This window comes from Megascapheus bottae, chromosome 4 (genome assembly GCF_031878675.1).
Source record: "Megascapheus bottae isolate mThoBot1 chromosome 4, mThoBot2.hap1, whole genome shotgun sequence".
Classification (NCBI taxonomy): Eukaryota; Metazoa; Chordata; class Mammalia; order Rodentia; family Geomyidae; genus Megascapheus; species Megascapheus bottae.
In genome coordinates this window covers 56,901,613-56,928,554 of record NC_143512.1, presented here as the reverse complement: position 1 = coordinate 56,928,554, position 26,942 = coordinate 56,901,613, and the positions used below count along the sequence as shown (strand labels likewise).

Sequence of the window (26,942 nt, the reverse complement as noted above, 5' to 3'; positions counted from 1 at the left end):
TCCTGCTAGTGAAGCCACCTGGAAAGACATGGGCCAGCTCCACAATGGTGAACATTTCAGCTCCACAGCTCAGCTCACTCTTTCCTTTGCCCCTGACTTGACAGCCACACAGTCCCATCGCTCTTGTCTGAGAGCTGAGGTTTCCATGGGGCTGCACAGATATGCTCCACTTTTTCACAGATCTGCTGTCCAGATGCAACATTCCAGCAAAGCTGACCTGATCACTAAACCAGAGATGCACTGGCCGCTCAGTGCCTCTGCTCCCTCCTCTGTCACCACAAGCCATGCAGACAGAAAAAAAGAAAAGAAAAAGAAAAAAAAGGAAAATCTATTTCTTAAGTCAGCCACTTGATGAAAACATTGAAAGATGATTTTTATACCACTTAAGGTTAATGGAAATTTGATAGATTCAGAGTTCTCAAACTATCCTGTCCACAGTGTTTAAGTATTCCGAGCCAAAAGAACAGTGGAAAACTTTTTTAAAGATCATAGTAAAGTATTTAAAATGTAAAAATGACATATTATTTTGTCTTCTCTGAAAATTTACACTGTAAAAAGATTAAGAAAAAGATATGTACTAAAGACTACCAAATAGCACATCAATTTGTTGGTGGTTTGAGACAATAAAAGCTATCAATTTTTTTCTGGGATGGGGAGATGGGACAGTTTTTCAATCTATCCCTTTGTTCATTGTGTATGGTCTTTAGAGTTAAAAATAAAGAATAGTATTAAGATAATGCATTTAGCCAAGTGCCAGTGGCCCATGTCTGTAATACTAGCTACTCAGGAGTCTGAGGTCAGAGGATTGGGGTTTGAAGCCAGTCCAGACAGGAAAGACTATGAGATTATTATCTCCAATGAACTACCCCCCCCCCAAAAAAAGGCAGAAGTAGAGCTATGGCTCAAATGCTAGAGCATTACCCTGGAGTACAAAAGCTCAAGGATAGCACCCTGAGTTCAAGGCCTAGGGCCAGCACAAAATAAAATAAAAATGAACTTGGTTCATTTCCAAGTCTATAGACAATAAACATTGATGTGCCCTATACATCTGTCAATAAGGTTGTACACACACACACACACACACACACACACACACACACAATTTATCATTGTTATTTCTTTGGTCTCAATCAGGTTGATGGAACAGAGGTTACCTGCCAGGTTGGTTCCCTTCTGAAGTCTGTGACCTGTGACGTGGGGTACCCAGCTTTAAAGAACAAACAACAGGTACAACTTGTATTTATTCATTCCCCGAAATCATACTGGCCAGCACTTATTAATTTACCAATACAACATTGTGTTAAGGAAGTATCATGCGATAGGTAAGTTCTTAACTGAATTTATTCCTTGAAATGATTAATAAAAGCAGGATTTCTTCTATGCATTTTACCCCAAAGCAGATATAATATGGGAAGTTCTTTTTGTTTGAATATAGTGGCCTATATTCATCAAGTTCTGCCTACAGAATCAAGATCCCCTGAGAGCCTTGTGAGGGAGTTTCCCATCCTCAGGAGATTTAGCAATTCTGACAAGGGTGTATAGTCCAATTACTTCCAGTGTCAGCTCAAATTCAATCTCTCCTAATCCTCAAAGGAGCACACTACAGCAAAGCAGACAAATAAAGACTGCCTACAAATTTAAAAAAATAAGATACAAGGCATGCACTGACAGCGCATACCTATAATCCCAGCTACACAGGGACCTAAGATAGAAATATTATGACTCGAAGCCAGCTAAGGAAGGAAAGTTTGTGAGACTTTTACCTCCAGTTAGCCAGCAAAAGGCCAGAAGTAGAAGGGTGACTCAAATGATAAAATAGTAAACTTGAATGAAAAAGTTAAGGTTCAGTGACTAGTCTCCAAATCAAGCCCCAATATATTCACACACACACACACACACACACACACACACACACACACACACACCTTTGATATAGAAAATGCAGAAGAGGTAATATTGCAATGTATTATCCTTATAAACTGATATTTTGAATTGAAACCCCTTTGTAAAATGACTTAAAAAAGAAAAGGAAATGGCAGGATCAACCTGGAGTCAGTTTGTTCTTAGGGTAAACATCCTTTACTAGGTATAAAGCAAGGTAAACTGATGAATTTTACTTTTTTGTCTAGGTGACTTTTAATTTCAACTTTGACTTTGACCTTCAAAATGTTCAGAATCAAGCATCCATCTCTTTTCAAGCCTACAGGTAAAACATACTGATGCCATGAATTGATGATGACAGACTTTCACAATGCTTCCCTTTAAGTAATTTCTTAATGTGTTTCCACAGTGAAAGTGAGGAATACAATCCGGCAGATAATTCAGTCGACCTTAAAATTCCTCTTCTGTACGATGCAGAAATTCACTTAACTAGGTAGGTAAAATCTCTTACACATGGGTAGCCTATGACTGTTGATAACACTCTGATTTACAACACAGTTTTCTCATGAGTAAGTAAGTCCTCTGCATGCTTAGCCCTCACTGAATAATTTATCTTCCTTTTGGCAGCTGAAAGGAGTCCACAGACACATTGGTGCCTAAGTGGCTGTTCCAGGTTTATCGATGTAAAGCATGTCAGAAAGTCAGGGGGAAGTGCTTTAGCGCTCTGCCTTGGTGAAGCTCGCATGCAGGTCCTCAGAAGAGGTGGAGAGCTTTCTGGAATGTTGAAGCAAGATGCTTAGGGGCCCTGAGAGTTACTAGAATTTCCTTCTCACTTCCTACTATCTACTGTGCACAGGAGATGTCAAGCAGTATTGTCCTTCCTAGACACTAAACTTGCACATAGTAGGGCCCCATTAAATATTGACAAGAGTCACAGATTGAAGAGTCAGATTGAAAATCTAGACTCACCAGGCTCTTTTTTTGTACCACTCTGATTTCATTCTTCTTGTTGTTTGGTCATACTGGGATTTGAACTTAGAGCCTCGTGGGTGTGTGAGGCATATTTTATACCTGAGCCATACATTTCAGTCCTTTTTCACAGTGGTTCTTTTGAGAACTATTGGGTCTATTTTCCTGAGCCTATGACTATGATCCTCTATTTTGTGTTTCCCATAGTAGTTGGGTAGGCAGACACATTTTACCATGCCCAACTTCTTCCACTGAGATGGAAACTCATGAACTTTTTGCCTAGGCTGGCCTGGAACTACAAACCTCCTGGTCAGAGCCTGTTATACACCTGGATAACAGAGGTATACCACCGCATCCACCCAGGGGTGAAAAAAGGGTCTTGTGCACTTCTTTTTTGCCTGGACTATACTGAACTTCTCCTAACCCCAGTCTCCCAGATGGTCAAGCCTAGCTCCTGAATGGAAAATTCTCAACAGCACAGATTAGAGCTTTCTTGCAAGCAAGAGAAAATGAGGGATTTTTTTTCAAAAGATGCCATCCATGAAGAAATGCTTTGTTCCTATTCTTACCTTCCTTAAACCTCAGAGGAGTGGCTGAAATGTTTCTGGCAAATATCACCTCTCTTAAATTGTTCCAAGAAACAGGTGGTAATAGATTGATATCACCGTAAGTCACAGTCAGAAGTGAGGTTGGTTCATGACACAGACATGCTGAAGCACAACCATGCAGGTGGACAGGCTGCTGGAACTGCCAACTCACAAACCTGGCAACAAAATTCTCTTTCCTGGTGAAGCACCAAGGCAGCTTCTCTGCATAGAGCACAGATCTAAAAAGCAAACAAATCCCATAAAGCAAATGAAACGGGCTGCTCTAATTCCTGCCTTACTGTCTTAACTACCTAAAGCATGGAAAATATAGATCACCCAATAACTCACCAAGCAAAAACAAAAAGGAAAATTTGTCACCCTGTCTGGAGCTGAGACAGATGAGCAAAGATGAAAGGAATGTTTTTGTATCGAGTGTGTTACAAAGGCACAAGTAGAAGCAAAATGCAGCTTCAGTCATCCATCCCTGAAAAATTAATCAGTAACTACTAATCATTTCAAAGGATTCCTGGTTGCTAAAGTAAGTAATTGAAAACAAATACAACCACAAGGAAGGGTATCCCCACATTATCTGAACTTTTCCCTTCTCACAGTGACTCTTTTCTTAAACGCTTTTAGTTAATACAGCCTTTTGTCTTTCCACTCTCCTACCACGACCAAATGTTTTCTTGTATATTTTAGCATGAAAGAATTATAAGATTAAAATAGACCTTTGTTTTTACTAAAGGACATCTTAGCTTTGTATTTAGGGGGATGGTAATTTGGATTCTAGTACATTCCAATGTTCTTTAAAATATATAGTTAAAAGTGTAGTTGTATTATTAAGAACAAAAGCTAAAATGACTCCTAAGTTTACACCCTCAAAAAGGAATGATAAAACACTATTTAGTACCTTTATGTAATCTTAGGTAAGTTTTTAATATCAGGGTTCACATAACTCATTTATTCTATTTCTGAATGTTTTATAATTTATGTACCTACTCGAATATTAATGAAATATTGGGTTGTTTTGCATGTTTATTTTGTTTATTAAACTATCACAGGTAAAACTGCAAAAAAATCTCTTGTATGAACAAAGTCTTTTAAAAATTTCCCTGGGAGTGGGTTGAGGTGAAAGGGACCAGGACTCGCCTGTATCCTGACTTGAGACCAGTTCAATAAAAGTACACATCTTGAAAAACAAAAAACAAAACAAAACAAAATATCTTAGTAAATATCGTGGCAAATTTGAGGAAAAAGTCCCAGTTGAGTGAATCACCTAGCCACAAATTATTGACTATCTCACTTAGCAACCAATTTGCCGCTGCATACATTTAGAGTTATATCATTGATAAGTAAAAACAGACAATATTGATAGAATTCTTTTTTTGTAACTAAACATTTTTTGCTACTATAAACATATTGGTCAAAACTTAAGTAACCCAGAGAAAACTTAAATGACAAATGGAAAAAAAGTGTCAGATCTTTTTTAAACGCAAAAAGCCAGAGCACATTAATCAATTTAGAAATTGGCCCCGTTAGGGGCTCACATGAGCATCTCTGGGAGGTGAAGAGAATCATTTGTGTGTACATAGCCAGGCTTTCTGTTTCAAACCTTCGCCAGGCTTCCCATTTTCCATGAAAGGCTGACGAATCAGTATTTCCTTCCATATATATAAGTGTGACACACTCCACATATGTTTAAGTAGTTCTATAACTATTTTCCTTTTGAGAGTTGGAATAACTTAGAGAAGCAGGAAGGAAGGTTCCACACAGAGAAAAAAAAACATTCTGCAGCAGAAAATGTTCTGTGCAATTATAGAACCAACCTCCTATAAGTAAGATAAATTGTCATTGGGAATGTATAGAGACAGTGTGCAGAGCACGTTTCTTACCACCTGTTCCCCAACACCTCTCAACCAAAGTTAGCTGCTGAGTTTCAGTTTGGCCTCAGAGCAGCAGGAGTAAGTGAGCAAGTAGCCGACTTGCATTCAACCTGACTGGTGCCTGTATGACCCTCTACTGTTGCCCTTAAATTACTGGTAGACATTCATTGGCATTTCAAGCAAAGAAGGTAAAGATGGATGCCTTTAGATCTTACTCAATCAAATCTCTAGCTCACCTATCTTTTATAGTCCCACTAATGGTAGTAGTAGATTTGATCATCTCTCAGACTGTGCCCAAAGCACTGAAGTAGATTTGAAACTAGAGCCTTGTAGGAAGAATGTGTGCAGGGTTCATGCCCATAATCCTAGCTATTCTTGGCTGAGATCTGAGTACTGAATTCAATGCCAGCTCAGGTATGGAAGTCTGTGAGACTCTTACCTCCAATTAATCACCTAAAGGTCAGAAGTGGAGCTGTGGCTCAGTTGGTAAAACAACAGCCTTGAACAAAAACAGAAGCAAAAAAGAAAAGAAACAGGGACAGTGCCCAAACCCTGAGTTCAAGTCCAGACCTGGCACAAAAGAAAATGTTCCAGGATGGCCGTGCACACTTGAAATCCTAGGAGGATCACAGTTCAAGGCCAGCCCCAGGGTTGAATATGCCTATGACCTGGGCTTCTTGGGAGGTCATAAATTAGAGGATGTTGGTCTAAGGATGACACCAGCAAAAACGTAAGACTTTACCTGGAAAATGGCTAAAGCTGGGTATGTGGCTCAAGTAGCAGAAAGCCTGACTAGAAAGCACAGGGCTGAGTTTAAACTTCAGAACTGAAACAGGAAATGGGGGGGGAGGGAGGAAGACACCAGGGTGGGGGAGGAAGGAAAAAAGGAGGGGGGATAGAGAGAGTCAAAGAAAGAAAGATGAAGGAAGGGGAAGGGAAAGGAAGGAAGGAAGGAAAGGAAAGAGGGAAGGGGAGGAGGGTATGGGAGAGGAAGGTAGGAGAGAAATGTATATCTTGTTTCGGTGGCATTGTGTACAGAAAAATGCAGGAGTTACTGACCAGTATTCTATCCATACTGAACAGGAAGCCTTTACAACTCTGTTCATATAATCAACATAAACTAAGTATCCAGTATATAAACCTATCAATCAATATTAATTTTTTATTGTGATTAATAGAAGGGTTACATTATAGTCACCAGATAAAACGTGCAGAACTTCACAAACATTGATACTATTTCTCATGACATGGTCCCCATTTCCCTCCCACCCTCCTCCCGCTTACCTGGATTTCCCCCCTTCCCTATCCAATTTCAAATAACCAATTAAGCACATATAAAATATATCAGATAACAAGGTGAAATATTGTAACAATATGAGTTAACCAAGGGATGGCAAAAGAGATGAACGATAACATAGTACATTAAGAACAACAGTCATTCATTATATGGCTTTTGTTTCCTTATCCTAGAGGTCCTTACATTTAGTGTCATACTATTTGGCCTAATGTCTCTAGATTTTGTTCTATTGTAAATCTCTGCTAGGAGAGCCCAAGGTTTCTACTGATTATGACAAACAAGGGAGACTTTGGGCCTATGTTCCCTTGAATCTGGCTTACTTCACTTAATATGACGTTTTCTAAGTCCTTCCATTTCCTTACAAATGGGGTAATATCATTCTTTCTGACTGCAACATAGAATTCCATTGTGTATAAATACCACAGCGTGTTGATCCACTCATCAACTGAGGGACATCTGGGTTGGTTCCATATCTTCGCTATGGTAAATAGTGCTGCAGTGAACATCACTGTGCTAGTGGATTTAATATGTCCTTGTTTCTGGATGATTGGGTAAATGCCAAGTAGTGGAATTGCTGGGTCATAGGGGAGCTCTATGTTTAGTCTTTTGAGGAACTGCCATACTGCTTTCCTTAGTGGTTGAACAAGTTTACACTCCCACCAGCAGTGTAGTAGTGATCCCTCCTGGCCACATCCCCTCCAGCATCTGTTGTTATTAGTTTTCTTGATCATGGCCATTCTAACTGGAGTGAGGTGGAATCTTAGAGTTGTTTTGATTTGCATTTCTCTTATGACCAGAGATGTTGAGCATTTCTTCATGTGTCTATAGGCCATTTTTATATCTTCTTCAGAGAAGACTCTCTTTAAGTCTTTGGCCCATCTTTTGATGGGATGGTTGTTACTTTGGAGATTATTTCTGGAGTGATTCAATTTTTGGAGCTGTTGATATATTTTAGATAGGAGGCCTTTGTCCATTGTATGATTAGTGAAGATCTTCTCCCATTCTGTAGGCTTCCTAATTAATTTACTAGCTATGTCCTTTGCCTTACAGAAGCTTTGAAGTTTAATGCAGTTCCACTTATCCAGCCTTTCTCTAATTTATTGTGTTTCTTGGTCCTTATTGAGAAAGTTTCGACCTGTGCCAAGGAGGTCTAGTGTGTCTCCTATTCCTTCTTACAAAGTTTTCAGTGTGTCAGCTTTTACCTTGAGGTCTTTGATCCATTTGGAGTTAATTCTAGTGCAGGGTGACAAAGAAAGATCCAACTTTAGTTTTCTGCAGGTGCTTAATTTTAAATCAAGTTCCGCTATCAGTTACAAAGTAGCAGTTGTATGCTTACTTTTAGAACTTGATAACTGACAAATACATAATGTATAGACTCTCCACAGAAAGCCCATGAGAGGACATATTTTAAAATAATTTAGTCTTAGAAGCATAGGACCACAAAAGGAAATAATCTTAATTTAATACTTTAAATAATACATTATTATTCTTAAAAAATGCCTCACATACTGGTAGATTTATGGGGTACAAAGTGATCACTCAATGTGTTAAAACAATACAAAATGATGGAAGTGAAGGTATTTGATGCTTTTTTAACTAAGGCTAAAATGCTTTGTTTATAATCTAAGTTATTAGAAAATATTGAAATTTTTGGAAGATTGAACATCATCTAAACTAAAAAAAACTTTGGTTTTCCATTCAACAGATCCACCAACATAAATTTTCATGAAGTCTCTTTGGAGGAGAATATTCCTTTGGTGGTGAACAATTTTGAAGACATTGGTCCAAAATTTGACTTTTCTCTTAAGGTTGGTGTACTTGTGATGAGGGCAAGTTAGGAGGGAAGGGAATGAAAAAATAAAAATAAAAAACAGCCTGGAAAGAGACAACAGAGATAAAATGTGCATTAATCAGCATTTGGAGGCCTTGCTATGACACAGAGCGTTGGGCTTCATCCTGAGCTCCTGATTCAGTAGAGCTGGGGTGAGCCTAAAATTATTTATTTCTATCAGATTCTTCAGTAACAATGCTGATGCTGGGGGCCAGCTGTTACACTTGGAGAAATCCCCTGATAGATAATACAGAAGTAAACAATAGGGAATCATTTATGCTTAATGATTTGTGCCATGGGGAAGTTATAAATGAACCATTTTCGAGGCAGATGTTCAAGATTTACTAACAAGGAATTCCATCACTGATGACACTGTGAATAAATTTTACTGGAATAGAATCATTATGCAAATTGGTTCTTGGAGACCAATGGGGTTTTCTACCCATTATAGAATGAATATCAGAAAATATTTTGAGTCAAATTAATTAGAACACGAATAAACAATTGCAAGTAAGCAATTTATTAGTCTAAACAAACAGTTGTACAGAGAGAAATGTTGTGAATAAATAACTTTTACAATGTAATAATGTGATGGAACTTTGTAAAGTCAAATATTAATTTACTTACTGGCCTGTGTAACTCAGTACATTCAAGTTTTATATATTACATAGATTCTACTTCTTACTTTTATTGTTTAAAATAATTATAAAATAACCTTGACTTGTCTCCCACAAAGCTGCACTTTATAAAATGTGATATCCATATCCTTTACTAGGACATCTAATTAACTACTAGTAAAATAAATAAATAACATGCTAACATCCATAGTGGGTAATAAGGACCAGCCATTGCATCAGATTGTACCCTACATATGGATAACTCTATTTAATTCCCAGACAAGGTAATACTTACATTATTTCTAGGAATGTTATTTCAAGATTTTTAAGAACCCAAGTCCACCAACCTTGGCCAATTAGAACCAAAACACACCAGTGACAGCACATGGTATACCAGCACCTGTCTACTATATTTCTGATTATCTTTATTTAATGAGATGATCCCGGAAGCAAGGTCAAGGTCAAGGTCATCCAAACAACTGCTAGTCATTGCTGTTGTAACTACTTTATACTGGTCGCTCATCAGTAGTGGGGTAATTGCTGAGTTTCCTTGCACTGTGTCCATCAGATATGATTGTAGCATGTTTTCTTCTCCATCCAGGTAACAACCGGAAGCATTCAAGTGAGCATGGCATCTGTAGTCATCCATATCCCACAATATACCAAAGAAAAGAACCCACTCATGTACCTGACAGGGGTGGACGTAGACAAAGTAAGCATCACACAATGCCCCAATGAAGTACATGCTTTCAGAATGGAAATAACCCTTGAGTTTGGAACAATTGTGCCTGACATTTTCTAATCGACATAGTTGAGGAGGAAAAGGTGATGCCTATGTGTCACAGGTCCCAATTAACTGGCATATAATTTCAGATGAGAAGTATCCTACTTCTCATCTGAAACAAATATGTGATTCTAGGTATTTATATGTGGCAGAGATGCATCTAGCATCCCTTTTTTGATAGGTGAGGAGCTGACATTTTCAAGGCCCTGTGGGAGAGAAGTCCGAGCTGTGAGAGGCTGAGTGTACACAGGTCACATAGTGGGCTTCCCCAGCTTCAGTTTAGGAGCTGTTCGTCAGGCCGTCAGCCTGGACTTTCACCTGCTTAAACTGAACCGTAGCTATTCATTTTAATCACCCCAGGAGGTTTATGAAACAATAGTTATTTCCAGGCAATGAAATCACTGGTGTTTATCCTGAAAGCATACCAGATGCTTCTGCCATGCAGTCTGGACCAAGACACATGCTCTAGTGAAAGCAGGTTGACATTGGCTGACTTTTAATGTGGTATTTAGCTGAGCCAAGTGATTTCAGTAGTGTGCATATAATAGTACTACAGGAAATCAAATTTCTGAAATGTTCCACAGCTAATAACCTGAATTAAATCACTCCCAGTGTGTTTTTGCTACAAATTTGTTTTTGTTTCATCATGAATGGGATGTTGTCACAGTCCATTTTGCACTACTACCACAAACACCTGGAACTGGGTGGAGTTACAGAAAAAAAAACTCAAAGTTTTCTCAACTCACTGTTTTGGAGATTCAAGTGCATGATGCCAACATCATTGTGATTTCAGCTCAGATGAGGGCATCATGGCAAATGGTAGGAGACCAAGCAGGAGGTTCACATTTTCAAACTTCAGAAAGAGGAATCTGGAGAGCAGTCGTTCAATACATGAACCTATAGGGACAAACTAGAGCTAATCCACCCCAGGTGAAAGCAGGTGAGGTTCATCAATTTACAACAGCAGTTTACCCTAGGCAAAATACAAGGCTGGGCCAGTAAACCCAGCTAAAAGACTAACTGCCTGGTGCAACAGTAAGATTTCCAATCATGCCAAGAAAATCTGGTGAACCATTTTGCTTCCCAAATCTGACATTGCTGTTCTCTGTTGTAGGCTGGTGATATCACTTGTAAAGCAGAAATAAACCCACTGCAAATAGGACAAACCTCCTCGTCTGTGTCTTTCAAAAATGAAAACTTCCGGCGCATGAAAGAATTGGTGAGAACAGATAAACCTGTGACACTCCTTTTGGCCAGTCCCTGTGTTTCACCTGAAATTCAAAACGTCTTTCCTCCAACCAGCATCCCATCACACTGTCACATAGCATTTTCATATTTTTGATGAATGCTTGCAGTTAGGATTTAGAAAACACATTCTCAAATTTATGTCTTGGGACTGATTATTCCGTTACTAAAAGAATACATCTGCACCATTCATGGTGTCGAAAGGCCACATAACACTATGATGTATCTACAATGTGCTTAAAGTCATGAGGGATCTGGGCATATATTTTTGAGATGAAGCTCCTTAAGTTCCCTAACTTATAGCCACTTATGTCTTTTACTTAGCTGCTTAATATGCCATCCCGTTCTAGGTCCTAGTGTCTTATTAGCTCCTGCTGATGAGCTGCGCCTTCTTCCTTTGGAAAGTGCTTGGCCCATATTAATTAGGTATTTAGTAACTCTAACCCACAAGTCCCAAACAAGCCACAGGTCTCTCCCATAATGAAATCTCTTTGTTGTCTTTCAATGCATTTGTTTTGTGAAGGAAAGGGAAAATGGAAAAAGCGGATAATAAAATTGTGTTTCTTTCTATGTCCATCTGTGTGTGTGTGTGTGTGTGTGTGTGTGTGTGTGTGTGTACTGTGCCACAATTCAGGGACTGGATACTGTCCTTTAGCCTTTTCAAGCCAGTCCTCTACCACTTGAACCATCTTCACTTCTGGCTTTTTGCTGGTTAATTGGAGATAAGACTCCCACAGACTGACCTACTTAGGATGGCTTTGAGCCAGCCTTTAGATGTCAGCTGGCTATGTAACTAGAGATTATAGGCATGTGCCCCACCACTACCCAGCTCAAGAGTCTCCCTAAACTTTTGCCACAGGCGGCCTGGAAGCCTCATGTAGTCATCTAAATTTTATCCTGTAGCTGGATGTAAGCTGGGCACCATCAGACCTGACTACTTATTCCATCTATTGTTATTTTATTTTACCTTCAAGAATAGTAGTATAATATCCAGGTTGCTCTTCTATGTCCCAGACTCTTCTGATTATCTCCCAAGGTGATCTATACAGACAGAAATGTCTAGAGAAAGGGGTATAATTTTACATTTTGAGATATAGTATCTAAATCCCTTGAAGAAGAGTTATAAGGATGAATCATTTATGACTTTGCATGGTTCCTTAGATCTGGGTCTGATCTCTTTGTAAAATTCTAGCATTTGTGTATTTATACCCTATCCTAACCCTGTCTTCTTTTATTATTGACTCCAATCTGAAAGAGCTGTGCCACTGCTGCCTGTAGTAATGTCACGTGCCGGCTGAAAGACCTGCACAAGAAGGGAGAGTACTTCATCAATGTGACTACCAGAATATGGAATAGGACTTTTGCTGCTGTGAGTATTCGTGGTATCTATTGGGTCCATCAGTAGCAGGGGAATGGATGGCTTCATTGTCAAGTTCATTGTAGAATTCTAGTGCCTACCTGGGAGCCAACGGTTCACATCTGTCATCCTAGCTACTCAGGAGGATGAGATCTGAGGATGAAGGTTTGAAGCCAGTCCAAATGGGAAAGTCTAAGGTATTTTTATCTTCAAGTAGGCAGCAAAAACAAAAGCTAGAAGTAGAGCTATGGATCAAGTGGTAAAGTGCCAGCAAAAACCAAGGGACAGTACCCAAGCCCTGAGTTCAAGGCCAGTACCAACACACAGACACACACACACACACACACACACACACACACACACACACACACACACGCATTCAAGTACCCATGCCAGAACAGTTTTCCTCTAGAAAGTAGTGCTCACCAATGTTCACTTCCCCTGGTGATGCTCTGAATTATAGAGGGAGTTAATGGTCTGGTTTGTAGACCCCACACAGACACAGAGCAAGCTACAAGATCTACCAGAAAGGTGTCAACCTTGGCTACAGATAGCACCTGCTTGGTCTCCTTCCCATCCCCCATATCCAGATCAACAAGCACAGGTCTCTCTGTCTCTCTTGGAGTCCTCAGGTTGGCCTGAAACCATTCAGGAAACCCAGCCTAAGGACACTCTTCCTCCATTACAGCTGGCAACCACTGTGCTCTCTCTTTACTCTCCCTCTAAAAAGAGAGCACAGGAAGCCATTTTAATTCCCATGAAAACTTTAAAGAAAGTGTCAAAAGCAATGTCAGTATTTTCTTCCATATGATAGTTTGGGTAGCCAGGATCTCTGTCTGGAGTGGAAAATATAAATAGAGATTGGCCTTCTTCAAACTGGGTGCTTGAGTAGCTGGCTATCTATTCTTTTTGTCAACACTGGCTTGGACTGAGGCGGCAAAATATAAATTGGCCTGACTCCTCCTGGGAACACACATGGCTTTCAGCAGAAGTTTGTTTTTTTTTTTTTTAAATCCATTTCCAAGGTGCTTATTTTATTTATTTATTTGTTTATTTTTGCTAGTCCTGGGCTTGAGCTCAGGGCCTGAGCACTGTCCTTGGATTTCCTCAAGGCTAAAACTCTACCACTTGAGCCTCAGCACCATTTCCGGCTTTTTTTTTTTTTATGTGGTACCGAGGAATCAAATCCGGGTCTTCATGCATGCTAGGCAAGCACTCTACCACTAGGCCAAACTCCCGGCCCCTCCAAGGTGCTTATAACCAGTCCTCTCCCTAGGTTTTTCTTGGTCTCACAAGGTAACCAATGTTCTCTACTAGGTAGTTTTTTGTAGGATTAGAAAATTGAACTTCCATCTTAGATTCTTTCTGGAGTCAAAATACAAACAGTATTCTTCAATGAAGACATAATGTCAAAATGGATTACGGGAAAATACAGCATTAGAGGAGCTGAGAAATGAAGAGCTCAGTTGCTTTTTCACTTGTTTACATGTGTTTTCTTTTTAGTTGTATTGGCTTCAATGCACCCAGGATAATGCTGTGTTCTGTAAGGTGTAAAGTGTGCTCTTATCTATGTCAACTTCCTGGTTTTACCAATTGGTTCTTGGCTCTTTGAATATGAGGAGCAATGTTTTCATAGCAAACTTTGCCAACTGGGAAGGAACACTGACTTTTGTACATCAAATACAATCATACCAGCTCTGTACAAAGCATTTGCATTTCCTAGAGCTTGCTTAAAGCTACATCATTTTAATCAGAAGACTTTTGAAAGTATCTTGTCAATAATGTTCAGCAGTAACAGTTTCAATCCTCGAAGCAGACTACTGAGGTGTTTTATTTATCTTTTTTTAATTCACATAAAGTTTAATTAGTCAAGTAAATGAAAATATCAAAAATGTTGACTTAGTGTATGGCAGTAGGAATTTAACTTCTGTTGCAAATAATAAAGTATTTGGTATTTCCATTATCGCCCAGCTATGCAGCACAAAGAGCAATTGCATTAAACCTAAGTTCATCAGAGTCACGTTCCATAAACCTCTTGTAAACTTCTGTGGCATCCTCTAATAACATTTCATTGCTAGTTTTCCCATGGTTAATTAGAAATGGTTTCCACCCATCTACTTCATAGAGCTGCCCATCTATATAAACTAAGGCAATAAAATGAAGATCTACTGATGCCTCAGTCTGACCTTCACGGGCTGTAGTCTCATGAGTAATTCAAATGGCATCATAGTTCTCCAGGTATCTGGCTCATTCTTTAGGGTTCCTGGACACAGACTTCTCCAGGAATGTTTTTCAACATTGATCCAGATTCAAAGTTTATTTTGTCTTTGTTGTTCACAATAGCATGGATTAATCCAATTGTTCCACAGGTATTGTTGGTAGTTTGCTTCATGAGATACAATGATGAGGTAACATCATGTCCTTGAGATTTAATTTTTTTCTTTCTCCTCTGTTCTGAATACTTCATACTTTTCTGTAATAGTGAAGAAAATTATCACTGTATACACTGGTACCATGCTAAGAAGTTCAGGATCCATCCCATACACATCAGCAAATTGCCAGCTAGGGTGTAGACCTAACTGTTTGAGAAACTGTTTGGTGACCTCAGGGTTGGCCTCCAGCGGCAGCCAGCACTCACCCTCCATAACTGCTCTGCCCCGCCCCTGCCACCTTCTTTACCTTCTTTCAATATGGCTGCAATATTTAAACTAAGAAGGCACCTTAAGCATGGTCATTACATCCTAAACATCTTCCTCCTTTATGAAAGATCCCATGGTCCTCACAAAGGCTCAACAAAGTGTTTCTTTGACTGTCTGGGAGATGCAGTCTTGAATAGAGATCTTGTTTCCTCTGTGGGCAATTAATATGATGCTGTCTGGTATTGCTCTTCTGTTGATGGCTGTGCAAGTTGGCCTAACACTTGGAATAATTTCAGTACAAAGCAGCTGTTCAGATTTCCAAACAGAGAGCAGCTTGGCCACCATGTATAAAGAAGAACCTTGCTGGATGCTAGCTGTTCTAGATATATTGGGTACATTTCCTCTTCTGGCTAACCTTCGAGGACACTGTGTACCTGTAAGAAAGGCCTGCTTTAGAAGTGTAGCTATGGCAGTAATTAAGACAAATTATTTTAACCATGGCCTATAGAGATTATAAAGGTAGCATACAATAAAAAATATATGAAAAAAAATTTAAAGCCATGCGTGGTGTTTCAACACCTGTAATCCTAGCTACTCAGAAAGCTGAAATCTGAACATTATGGTTCAAAGCCAGCCCAGGCACTAAAGAACCAGAAACACTTATCTCCAGTTAATTATTAGAAAATGGGAAGTGGGTAAGGCAGTAGCCTTGAACTGAAGAGCTCAGGGACAGGGCCCAAGCCCAGAGTTCAAGCCCCATGACTCACACACAAAAAAATTGAATCATTATCAATACACTCAGTATCCCATCCCATCCACACATGATATATATTTCAGAGACTAGTGGTCAAGATTAACATATGATGCAATCCTTCATCTTGAGAAAATTAAGACTTACCAGAGACTGAGCCAGTGGAAAAGAAATAAATTGCTCATTTTTTGGAAATATATTCTGTCTTCCTGGCTTTTACATGGAGTTTAGCAAATTACTTCATAGAGTCTGTTGGATCTTATACCTTAGAAACCAAAAACTGAGCCTTAGTAGCAGTGTTTGTGAAAACAGCTCTAAAATCTGAGTACTGTCATTTCACCACAATAAACCACCACTAACAACACTGAAATATACACATCAATAATGTTTCTGTGGAAAAACAGGTTGTTTTTCTGTAATTGCATTGAAGAATCCATGTAAACTTATTTCATAAGAAGAGATTGTTGTTGACATCCGCATAAAGCAAATTATTCTTCCTATATGCTTATGCCACAGCTAGGATTATGTGATAGAAGCAAGCAGATGAGGAAATACGAAAATATTGATGTGATATAACATGCCCAAAGGCCATGTTAAATCAAGTTCACGCACTGTCAAGTTCAAATGTGTTTTTATTCCCTTTTTTTAAAAAATGAGTCTATATTGTTGATAAAAACTAATATCAATAGTTTATGACATATTTATACAAGTATATAATGTGCTTTAACATGTATGTCCGGATGGAAAGTTTCTTTTTTTTTCTTTTTTTTTCATATATTTTTGGAAATTTTCTTTTACTTGTTGGTGTTCCATTTCATTACGTAATTCAGATTGGCAAGTGTATAATACATATGCCATTTTCTCTAGCTTGATTAAACTTTTTGAAATCTTTCCAACTAATGGCCTTCATTTTTTAAGCCCTTGTTTTTCAACCATTTTCAAGTTTGAATCACCCAAAGAGATGTTTTCACTGGTGTGCCAGGTTGCCACACCCTAGGACTGGGTTAATTGGCTTCCATCCCTGCACGCTTTAAACCCTGTCCAGCAGCAACTGATGAGCATCCTCACCTACCTCTCTAGGTCAATCACTCGAGGATTCTTTGGTCTTCAGGACTGGCATTTGCTCTTGTCGCATCCCACCAGGAAATAAGTAAATCACAAACATGCCACATTTCGTACAATGGCTGTTGGTAAGATAACCATGCTCTTTTTTTTTTTTCTATGTCCCAGTCCACTTTCCAGGCAATACAGCTGACTGCAGCTGCAGAAATCGACACGTATAATCCACAGCTGTATGTGATTGAAGATAACTCCGTCAAGGTGCGTGCTTCCCCCATCCCCACTCCCTAGAGTGGGTATTCTATATCTTTAAACATAGACTATTTCTTCTTATAACCTATGTACATGTGGAAGTAGCCTCTCTTCTAAGCATCAAATGTTGGTTATGTTGAGCACAGGCCAGGGTGGTGTCTGAGAACGCTCTGTTTACACTCACTCCAGCCTTCCTCCCAGTGTGGCCTAGTTGGCTCTCTTAGAAGTGGTGAGATCCAAAGAACAGTACTAACAAAACCAACTCTGTCTCCTTTGGGATGCCATGGTGACCCTTCTCCTTGCCTGAGCTGTCACCATCAGCTCTCCCTTTCTTTTCTGCCTGACCAAATCTCTCTGCACCACAGGTTATAAAATAAGTCTTGCATCTTCGAATTAGAGTATCTTTTAAGAAAATGTGTAGATACATGCCTAATAAATAAAACAAAAGTTTCCCTTCCCCAACCCTCTTTATTCCCCCAAATAGTACTTATTAGAACCAGACACTAACAATGTATGACATGCCCATTCATGGTCCTACATTATAATGAACTACAAATGTCCCTCTTGATGATAAATGGTTCTTCAGAGAACTGTACTTCTACAGAAAACAAAAGCTCCCTGTTCTCAGGGCTGGCATGGACTTTCCATTGCACTGAAACTCTGGTTAGCATATGCCATTTTTAGACAGAGCAGGATTTCCATGCCCAGCTAATCTGCTGGCAGAGCCCTCAGCATTTTCCTCTCAATGCTTTTGTTAAGAGCTGGAAGCAAGTTCATGACTCTGCCTCAGAGGCCAGCTGGGCAATTGGCCTCCAGCCACTGTTCTAGCTTACAGACCCTGTTGAAAAGCCAACTGCTCAATGAACTTTGGGCCTCTCTCAATGCCTGAAAGTAAAGCTCACAGAACTGCTGTCCCAGTCTTATTCTTGGGAAAATGATTCCAAACAACAGAAGACCCTTTTCTGTCTCTAGTTTAGGAACCTCAGTGAAAGTCCACATCCTGTCTTCAGGGGCAGGGCATGGAAAACCAGAAACAGAGCCAGAGGAAATGGAAGACTTCAAATTCAGACTGCTGTCAACATAGCCCAGGGAGAAAGTACTATAGATTTTTATAAATCTTACTTTAGAAAAATGCAATGTTCAAACATCTAAAACTGCTGAGGTCATTTTTTCCCAAAAGCAATCTTAACTGTATTAGTTGAAAGGTCAAAGTAAGAATTTTAATGAACCCATTAGTTTTTTCTTTTCTTGGTTTTTTTCGAAATAGTGTTAAAAATAAGATATCAACTTTTACTTGTGTCTGAAAATATATTTTGAATCCAAACAATAGTTTGAATAACTTTTTGAATAATGTTTTGAGTCCAAACAACAGACTGACACATCCTTATAGAAAAAAGAATGATAATTTCTTTTCAGGGATTCATTGAGTCCCTGGCCCATTTGAATATCTCTTGCATAAAATTTTGTACTTATGAGTCCAGAGAGATTCATAGATTACAGCTTAGGAAGTTCTTGAATATACAGAGAAATAGGTATATTACTGCCACTAAGCAGAGAGCTACAGCAATTTATAGAAACTTTATTCATAGACATATTTAAAAAAAACTTAAAGGTTTTTAATGATTCAAATGAGGAGAACTAGCTATGAGCTTCAGCTTCCTGTTTTTCCCAACTCAAGTTATATGACAAAAAGAAAAGCCTTTGCCACTGCAATTTAACATTAACTCAAGCAAATGAACAGGTATCCTTCCTTTCTGTTGCACTAACACATCACATTTCCAGAAATTTTTGTAAAATAAATAGTTGAGAATTTCCCTATTAATAAGGAGAGGAGGAGAAAGAGAAAGAAAAGAGAGAAGGAAGAAGAAGGGGAGGGAGGAGGGAAAGAAGGAGGAAGAACAGCAAAGAATGGTAGGAGAGCAAGAAGGGAAGAAAGAAGGAAGGAAAAAGAAGGAGGAAGAAGAGAAGAAAGAGGAGACAGAGACAGAGAAGTTATCCTTTCAAAACTCTCAGGGTTGCCATGACAGTGCTACAAAGACTGGCCAGAAGTAAACATAGTCACGTTTATTTTCAAGGACAAGTTCACCACTGTCAAGGTCAACCTGAGCCCCGAGATAATTGTCTCAACTTTTCCAACAGTTGATACCACATTTGAATAAAATTTGAGACAAATCAGTATGTTAGAAACACGGAGTGAACTTGTTGTTCTTGTTGAATCACAAGGGATTTGTGTTACTTTGTTCTTCCACGCTCCTCTCCTCATGACAGCTTTCTTTGGATAGTGAAAATTATCAGAAATTGAAGTTTCTGCATGGTAATTAAAACAGCTGATGCTGTAAGATGTAACATCGGCATAAAATGCCAATTCCAACTAATAGGAGGCACAAGAAAATGTGTATTTCCAATCTGGATTTTACAAGATTTTTCTCTATAAATTGTGGCTTGAGGAATAGAGGCATGAGTGAGTCTTGTGGCCTTTCTAGTTTTGAACCTGCATTTATAAGCTTACAGACTTGCACTGGACCATTTACACTTCTTTCTGTGCTCAAATGGGATTGAAAATTGTGAATATCTATTTATAGATTTCTCTTATGATCATGAAACCTGGTGAGAAAGCCGAAATACCAACGGGAGTCATAGTAGGTAGTATAATCGCTGGGATCCTTCTACTGTTAGCCCTGGTTGCAGTTTTGTGGAAGGTAAGAAAAATTCCCTACTTCAAAATATAAGGCCCCTGAAGGCTTTTGTCTTGAGCTTTTTTACAAAAAAAAAAAAAAAGCATCTTGAAAGTATCGTTTGGTACTTCTTCTACCACAGAGAAATGCAAAGTGAAAATTTCTCTTTGATGATTTCTCTTTCTTAAAAACCAGTGAAGATTTCTTTAAAAAGAAAAGTTCAGGGCTGGGAGTTTGGCCTAGTGGTAGAGTGCTTGCCTGGCATGCACGAAGACCTGGAAATGGTGCTGAGGCTCGAGTGGTAGAGCTCTAGCCTTGAGAAAGTCCAAGGACAGTGCTCAGGCCCTGAGCTCAAGCCTAGGACTGGCAAAAAAAAAATTAAAAGAAAAAGAACAAAAAAAAAAAGAAAAGAAAAGTTCATATATCCTAGACCCTGAACACTTCGTTTAGCTTCAAAAATATAGCTTCTGAGAAAATTGATTTTCTACGATTCAGTTAATCTCTCTGGATGTAAATGTCCTCAGTAAATAGATGACAGGTGCCAGTCAGCTGCATGCTCACTTCAAAGTTCTGGAAGGATCTCAATGACCATGACAGTAGTGGATCCAAGCCATAGATCTGGCATGGAGGAACACTGCCTGAGTTGAGCAGCTTTCTTGGGTGGAATTTGATGCTCCTTGGGCTGGCCTATGTATTCAGTGGGTAATAATCGAGTCAGGGTAATTATCATTGTCATAGACATTAATCGTTTCATGTCACACCCCCTCACAGCTTGGATTCTTCAAGAGAAAATATGAGAAAATGATGAAAAATCCAGACGAGGTTGATGAGACCACGGAACTCAACAGCTGAACAGCCCCACAGATGCCACTGCAGAGACCACAGTAGACTCATTCCAGCCAGGGACTGGAATCCAGTTGCCACAATTGGAATCATTTCTTTTAAGTCCCAGTTTTTATAATAATGTCCAGGTAAATTAGCCTGGAATTATACAAAAGACTGCTGGTCAGTTTGAAGAACATGTAAGTGAGATTAAGGGTATAAAGGGTAAAAAAAATATTTTATACAGGGATGAGAAAGCAATCGTTAAACTGGCTGAGCCAGAGTTTACTTTATAGTATAGTATGTATTGTGTCAGAGCATGAAATGCTTCCAGGCATGACATGTCTATGAAAATTGTAATACTTTGCAGATTTTAGAGGATAAGGAATACTCTCTTCAAGATGATTTTTAAATTAGTAACAACAGAAGTACCTAGTGTGTATGTCTATTATATGTTATCAGCATATTTGATCACTGATCACATACAAACATATCACACTGTTTTCTCTTCTATTAAGGAGTGCGTAATGTGACATACTACACTGAGTACTTCCAGTGTTTAAAACTGTCATGAATACTCACCCAGCAGAGGCAACAAAAGCACAGGTTGTTTTTCAGTTTATGCTGCTTACTTAATGTTGCCAGAGGATACATTTTTTTTTAAATTGTCAGGATAATGTATATAGGGGTTACAGTTACATTTATCAGGTAGTAGGTGAATAACTTCTACATCCTTTCTCATGTTTTTGTCCTCATGTCCCTCCCCCCTACTTTTAAGTGACAATTTTATTTATAAACTAGGTTAAACTTTCTGTTCCTTTCTTCAACCCCTGAGTACCTCTTCAGAGTCTTTTCTTGCTCTACTTGTCAAAACATGCTTGAATTATAGAGAATCGCTTTGAGGTCACCTCCTAAGAAGGCAACTCCATTTCGGTTGGAGTTTGGGGTCCTTTAGAAGCCAAAGCACAAGAAAGATTTTGCTGATAACCTATGAGATAACCAATTCATGGTCAAGTGCTGCCTGCTGAAGGCCTAACTTGTGTCAGAGGAAGTTAGAAGGAGGACAGTCTCTTTGTTTTAGAACAAAGAATAAACCATTTTTTAGGATTTGATTAGCTGACTGGCAGAAACATGTCATTTGTTTTAATGTCGGTACTAAGGATTAAACTCAGGGGCTACGTGCTGTCCCTTAGCTTTTTCACTCAAGACTGGTGCTTCATCACTTGAGCCATACTTCACTTCCAGCTTTTTGTTGGTTAATTGGAGTTAAATGTTTCATGGACTTTCCTGCCCTGGCTAATTTTAAACCATGATCTTTAGATCTCAGACTCTTGAGTAACTAGCTAGGTTTACAGGCATAGGAGACCAATTTATTATGCCAGGCAGACTTAGTGAACTTTAGAAATATGAGCAATTTCTTAGGCAGACTTCCATCTCCCTTACAGAATCCCTATCCTACTTCCTGGTACCTTTCCCCGTCTCCCGCCCACCCCCATGACAGAAGCCTCCTGGGCCTGCCTTCATCAAATCCCCTCATTCAAATCTCCCATACCGCAGCCACTGCTTTGAAAGGTGTGAAGACAACCATGTAAATTACTGTATAAACTCCCTGACTTTGGGGCACTCGTTTCTTTTGTTGCTAACTTCATTTGTTGGGTAAATTTCTAAGTGTTGGGAGTTCATGCAGTTAGAAACCAGGTGGAGTGTCTTAGGAATCTGTCAGAAGTTATGGGGGAAGATGGAAACCACTGAGTTAGCAGGTGCGTCCTCTGTGGTTCTTCCTAGAAGACTGAGGCGAGTGTATTCAAAGCTTGGACCACAGCCCAAGGCCACAGTGGGATGAGGTCCAGACATTGACATCTGGACAAGCGTCCAGTCATTGTGACCTACATGGACCTTATTGGAGGGTTACCATTTCTTACTACTTTTTGCATATTCTTCTGTCTCTGCACCCACACACGCTCCAGGAGACATGGAGGAAAAGGGATCAAGCAAAGGCTTTATGTTAGATACTGCATGCCTAAAGCTTTGGATAAGTCCTCCATCATTGCGAACTTCAGTGCTCTCAGCATAGAATGGGAGGACTCATGGTCAGTCAGCATGGAGGATGGTTTAGTTTTTAGAATTCTACAGACTGGATTTCATATAATGCAAACAGACAGTCCTCTGAGAATGGCTTGGAGGATTCCAAGGAAAACGGGAGTTTGCACAAGTGCCTGTGTATGGCTCTGCTCACCTGAACCCGGATGGATAGCTATCTCAACGGCTCTGCTCACCTGAGCCCAGATGGATGGCTATCTGGATCTGCTGAGTTACACAGTTATTAAAAACTGCAATTAATCTAACCATCAGGGGTTTATAGAAAAAACAGTATGGTATTCTTTAGTTGTGCATGCCAGAGCCAGATTCTTTTAACAGCTGTATGGATTCACTGTGTTGTTCCAACTGACATTTTATTTAGGAAAAAAAAAAGAGTGGAGAAATTGGTCATTCAGTAGACAAAAAAAAAATACTATATTATGTAGCAAGTAACCATGTAACTATTGCACAAATACGTCTGCAATGTACTTACAAATAATTAAAGTACACTTTTGCTTTGATTTTATCCTGCCACCTATTCCTTAGATAGCAAATAAATAAACAAAAGCCAACTATGCCTACTGAGATGAGCACTCTGGCTGGCCTTGGCTGAGGATGGCCTGGAAGATGCTGTTTTGAAAGCTTAGCCACTTGTCTAGGAATAACTTACTGCACGATCTCAGGGCATTTCCGTGATCTCAGTGGTTTCCTTTTGGGTGGAGGAGGTGGCCCTTGCCTGGCAGGATGTCCATAGCAGCATGCTTGGTTCCAATTAGCAAGCAGCATGCCTCCCCACCCCTCACCAGTCCCCCACCCAGCTCAGGCCAGCCATGACTCCAGACCTTGCCAAATGACTCCTACAGGGCTTTGAGGCAAGGGTGCCTATTTTTCATCCAAGAACTGATGCAAGAGGTTAGGGAAACAGCTTTTCAAAAGAACTCTCATCTACCATTCTACTGCACTTTTCCAACAAAAGCAAGTCAAGTAAGGTCTTAGAAGATGTCATGTTAAGGTTTCCATTTCATAAATGGCCTATCACTCATGTGTATAGAACATGGTAAAAGTTTTGAGTTGCTTTATGCAGGACTGTCACATAAGCTTTCTAACATAATAGCCAAGTCAAGTAGCTTAATGAAAACACTATATTGATTTAAAATCGAGAAAGCTGAGCTAGATATGTTTGTAGCTAGTAGTGTTATTCTATGATATAGTGAAAGTTATTTATCAACTGTGAAAAAGCCTATTAATTACCAAAGTGACCATTCCAAAATTGTTACAAAAGGAGTAGTTTTAGGGGCCGGGAGTTTGTCCTAGTGGTAGAGTGCTTGCCTAGCATGCACAAAGACCCGGGTTCGATTCCTCGGTACCACATACATAGAAAAAAGCTGGAACTGGTGCTGAGGCTCAAGTGTAGAGTGCTAAACCTTGAGAAAGTCCAAGGACAGTGCTCAGGCCCTGAGTTCAAGCCCTGGGACTGGCAAAAAAAAAAAGGAGTAGTTTTATAATGTACTTATTCCAATATACAGATACAACTCAATCTATGAAAATCTCATACTTTGGGACATTAATAAAAGTTAGGAGGAAACATTCAATGGTTCATATTTAATATTTTCAACTTTTACACCTAAAATTGTGTATTTCTTTGTATGCTTTGCAATATACTCAAGCATATTCATTTTAATTGGAAAGATTTAACAGATAGATATAAAAGGTAGAGATAAAAGTTCAACTAAAAATCATAGCTACTTCTTTTAAGGTCTATTATGTATATATATAAAAAGCACTCTAATGTACCTGACGTGTTTGTATAGACAAAGTAAAAGTGTAAATATCCCACAGCTATGTTAAAATTGTATATTTTTAAAGAAATTGTCTATTTCCTTCATTCACGATGCATAGAGCTTTGATGTTAAATGAGTTAAATGTATTTTGTCTTTTTGTCTTCCACAAAAAAAGAATGTATCCATTTGTCTGTCAAGTTGCACACTTCAATTGAGAAGCAAAAATCAAAACCAGGGCTTTTCTTGCATTATTGTATAAGGATACTCAAAAGTTTGCATTGTAAATTGCTCTTCTTCCTGCATTAAGGAATATTAAAAATGGTCTTGAAAATGTATTTCCCTTGACTTTTATTAATGAATTATACATTTCACTATAGATTTGTTTTGCTTAAGAACACACTCAAGATTGAAGAAGATTAACAATGTAATTAGCCACAGGTATCTAGTATCCTTCTATAAGCAAACAAATCTACCTAATTGCTTCAACCTACAAAAGTATAGTTATAAGCAATTAAAATAACTTGAATAGTAAGTGTAAGAGAGGAGTGCTAATTAGTCATAAAATTAAAAACATGTTGAAGTGCCTATGATGAAAGCAATATCGCTGTCACTGATGGAATGCGGGATGCTGCACCTGGGGCCCCATACCTCCCATTACCCTCTTGATGGTTCTTGCTACAGCCTTCTTGCCCTCCCCGTAAGAGGTGTGCTTAGCAAAATTCTCACATTAAAACACAACATTTGAGTTTAAGAAAAAACATTTATTTTTGGCCTGGGAGTTTGGCCTAGTGATAGAGTGCTTGCCTAGCATGCACGAAGACCTGGGTTTGATTCCTTGGTACCTCATACAAAGAAAAAGCTAGAAGTGGTGCTATGGCTCAAGAAGTAGAGCTCTAGCCTTGAGAAAGCCTAAGGACAATGCTCAGGCCCTGAGTTCAAGCCCCAGGACTGGCAAAAAAAAATTTTCACAAAACAAGTTAGGAAATGCTATTTGAGACCTATAAAAAGGTAACATTTTGGATGTCCTAGGTAACTAGAAAATAATGTTATACTTATTAACTTTTCAAAAGGAAATTCCTTTTATTCTACATTGTTTAAAACCACATTTTTCCTATTGTAACCCTTTAATATTTGTAAACTAAGATACTGGTTGCAGATTACACAACATCTCATAAGACTTAGGCCAAATTGTCATTTGAGGACCATTTCAGCCTTCCTTTATTAAACTACCTTTTACTATTTTCCCCTGTCCCTCCCAACCCTCCCCCTCCCGTCAATTTTCTTAGTTTCCTAGGAAATACGTTGAATATGCTGGCTGCATTCTGCCGTCCTCTTTTCATTCCTCCATCCTCTATCCCCTTCATCTTACCTCCACCCACCCCACCAACCCTACCATTCAAGTACTAGTTTCCAGTGTTCTCATTTTGTTAGACTGTGAGTTAGTTTTGTTGGACCACGCACTCGTTTTTTTTCTAAGGAATTATACCATTTCAATTCTCCCCTGAAAATACTATACATCCATTAATATGTTTGTGCATATTTGCATATAATCCTATATGTATTTACTTGTGTACTTTTTGATTCTATGCAAAATAGAATCTACTCGAGCTGTTATCACTATAGCCCTTGCTCTACTGCCCTCTACTGGAGGAGACAATTATAGCACACAAATCATGGCCAAGATACTTAACATACTTAGTTCCTCAGTATTTATGATACAGGACAGAAGTGGGAAAGGGGACAGAGGAGACAAATTGTGCCTATCTTCTCATTATTTTAACCAGACACCTTTTTCACATTGGTAAAGTGCTACAGTAAATGTCACGTGTATTTAATATGAGACAGAATATGCCATAATGCATCAACAGTACTAGTATTCACTCCTACAACAAATCCATAGGAGCTTATATAAGGCACTCACAGTCTTTGATCTCATAATGTTTATATATCAATGACAAACTAGTAGATGAACAGTAAACAACATTAAGCTGACAGTAGAGAAATGGGGAGGGGTGAGATTTTATAGTCAAAAATTCAATATAGGCTCTGGCCTGTAATTTCAGCTTCAGGATATGAGATAAGAGGATCAGTAGTTCAAAGCCAGCACAAACAGGAAAGTTAGTGAGAGTCTTATCTCCAACAAAGCACCAAAATGCTGTAAGTAGAGCTGTGGCTCAAGTGGTGGAGCAAAAACGCTCAGCACCAGGACTTGAGTTCAAGCCCCAGGATTGGCATATACACACACAAAAATACATATCCTACAAAATTAAGTCAGGGGAGGGGTGGTTTAGGAGGAATGGCTGAGAATTTTGGGAAGAGTGATATTGATAAAGACACAATGTAAATAGGAAAGGGAAGGGGGAAAACAAGATGATTGGGAGGGGTGAGAGGAGGGAAGTGGGGACAAAAGCATGAAAAGAAGTATCAATGTGT

The 26,942-nt window shown here is 39.1% G+C and overlaps 1 protein-coding gene and 1 pseudogene across 1 annotated transcript in view; one reads left to right on the top strand and one right to left on the bottom strand.

Annotated features, from left to right (window-relative positions):
* The window catches only part of Itga2 (integrin subunit alpha 2), a 71,305-nt gene extending 46,484 nt beyond the window's left edge, over positions 1 to 24,821 (top strand). The window contains exons 20-29 of the mRNA XM_090331955.1: positions 1,135 to 1,227; positions 2,130 to 2,206; positions 2,291 to 2,374; positions 8,323 to 8,425; positions 9,667 to 9,777; positions 10,964 to 11,068; positions 12,350 to 12,463; positions 17,072 to 17,161; positions 19,735 to 19,851; positions 20,599 to 24,821. Coding sequence (XP_090188081.1) covers positions 1,135 to 1,227; positions 2,130 to 2,206; positions 2,291 to 2,374; positions 8,323 to 8,425; positions 9,667 to 9,777; positions 10,964 to 11,068; positions 12,350 to 12,463; positions 17,072 to 17,161; positions 19,735 to 19,851; positions 20,599 to 20,679 — 975 coding nt within the window. The 3' untranslated portion in view covers positions 20,680 to 24,821. The remainder of the gene's footprint in view (positions 1 to 1,134; positions 1,228 to 2,129; positions 2,207 to 2,290; positions 2,375 to 8,322; positions 8,426 to 9,666; positions 9,778 to 10,963; positions 11,069 to 12,349; positions 12,464 to 17,071; positions 17,162 to 19,734; positions 19,852 to 20,598) is intronic.
* On the bottom strand, positions 14,423 to 15,096 carry LOC150064509 (ubiquitin carboxyl-terminal hydrolase isozyme L3-like; annotated as a pseudogene).
* Positions 24,822 to 26,942: the final 2,121 nt, after the last annotated feature.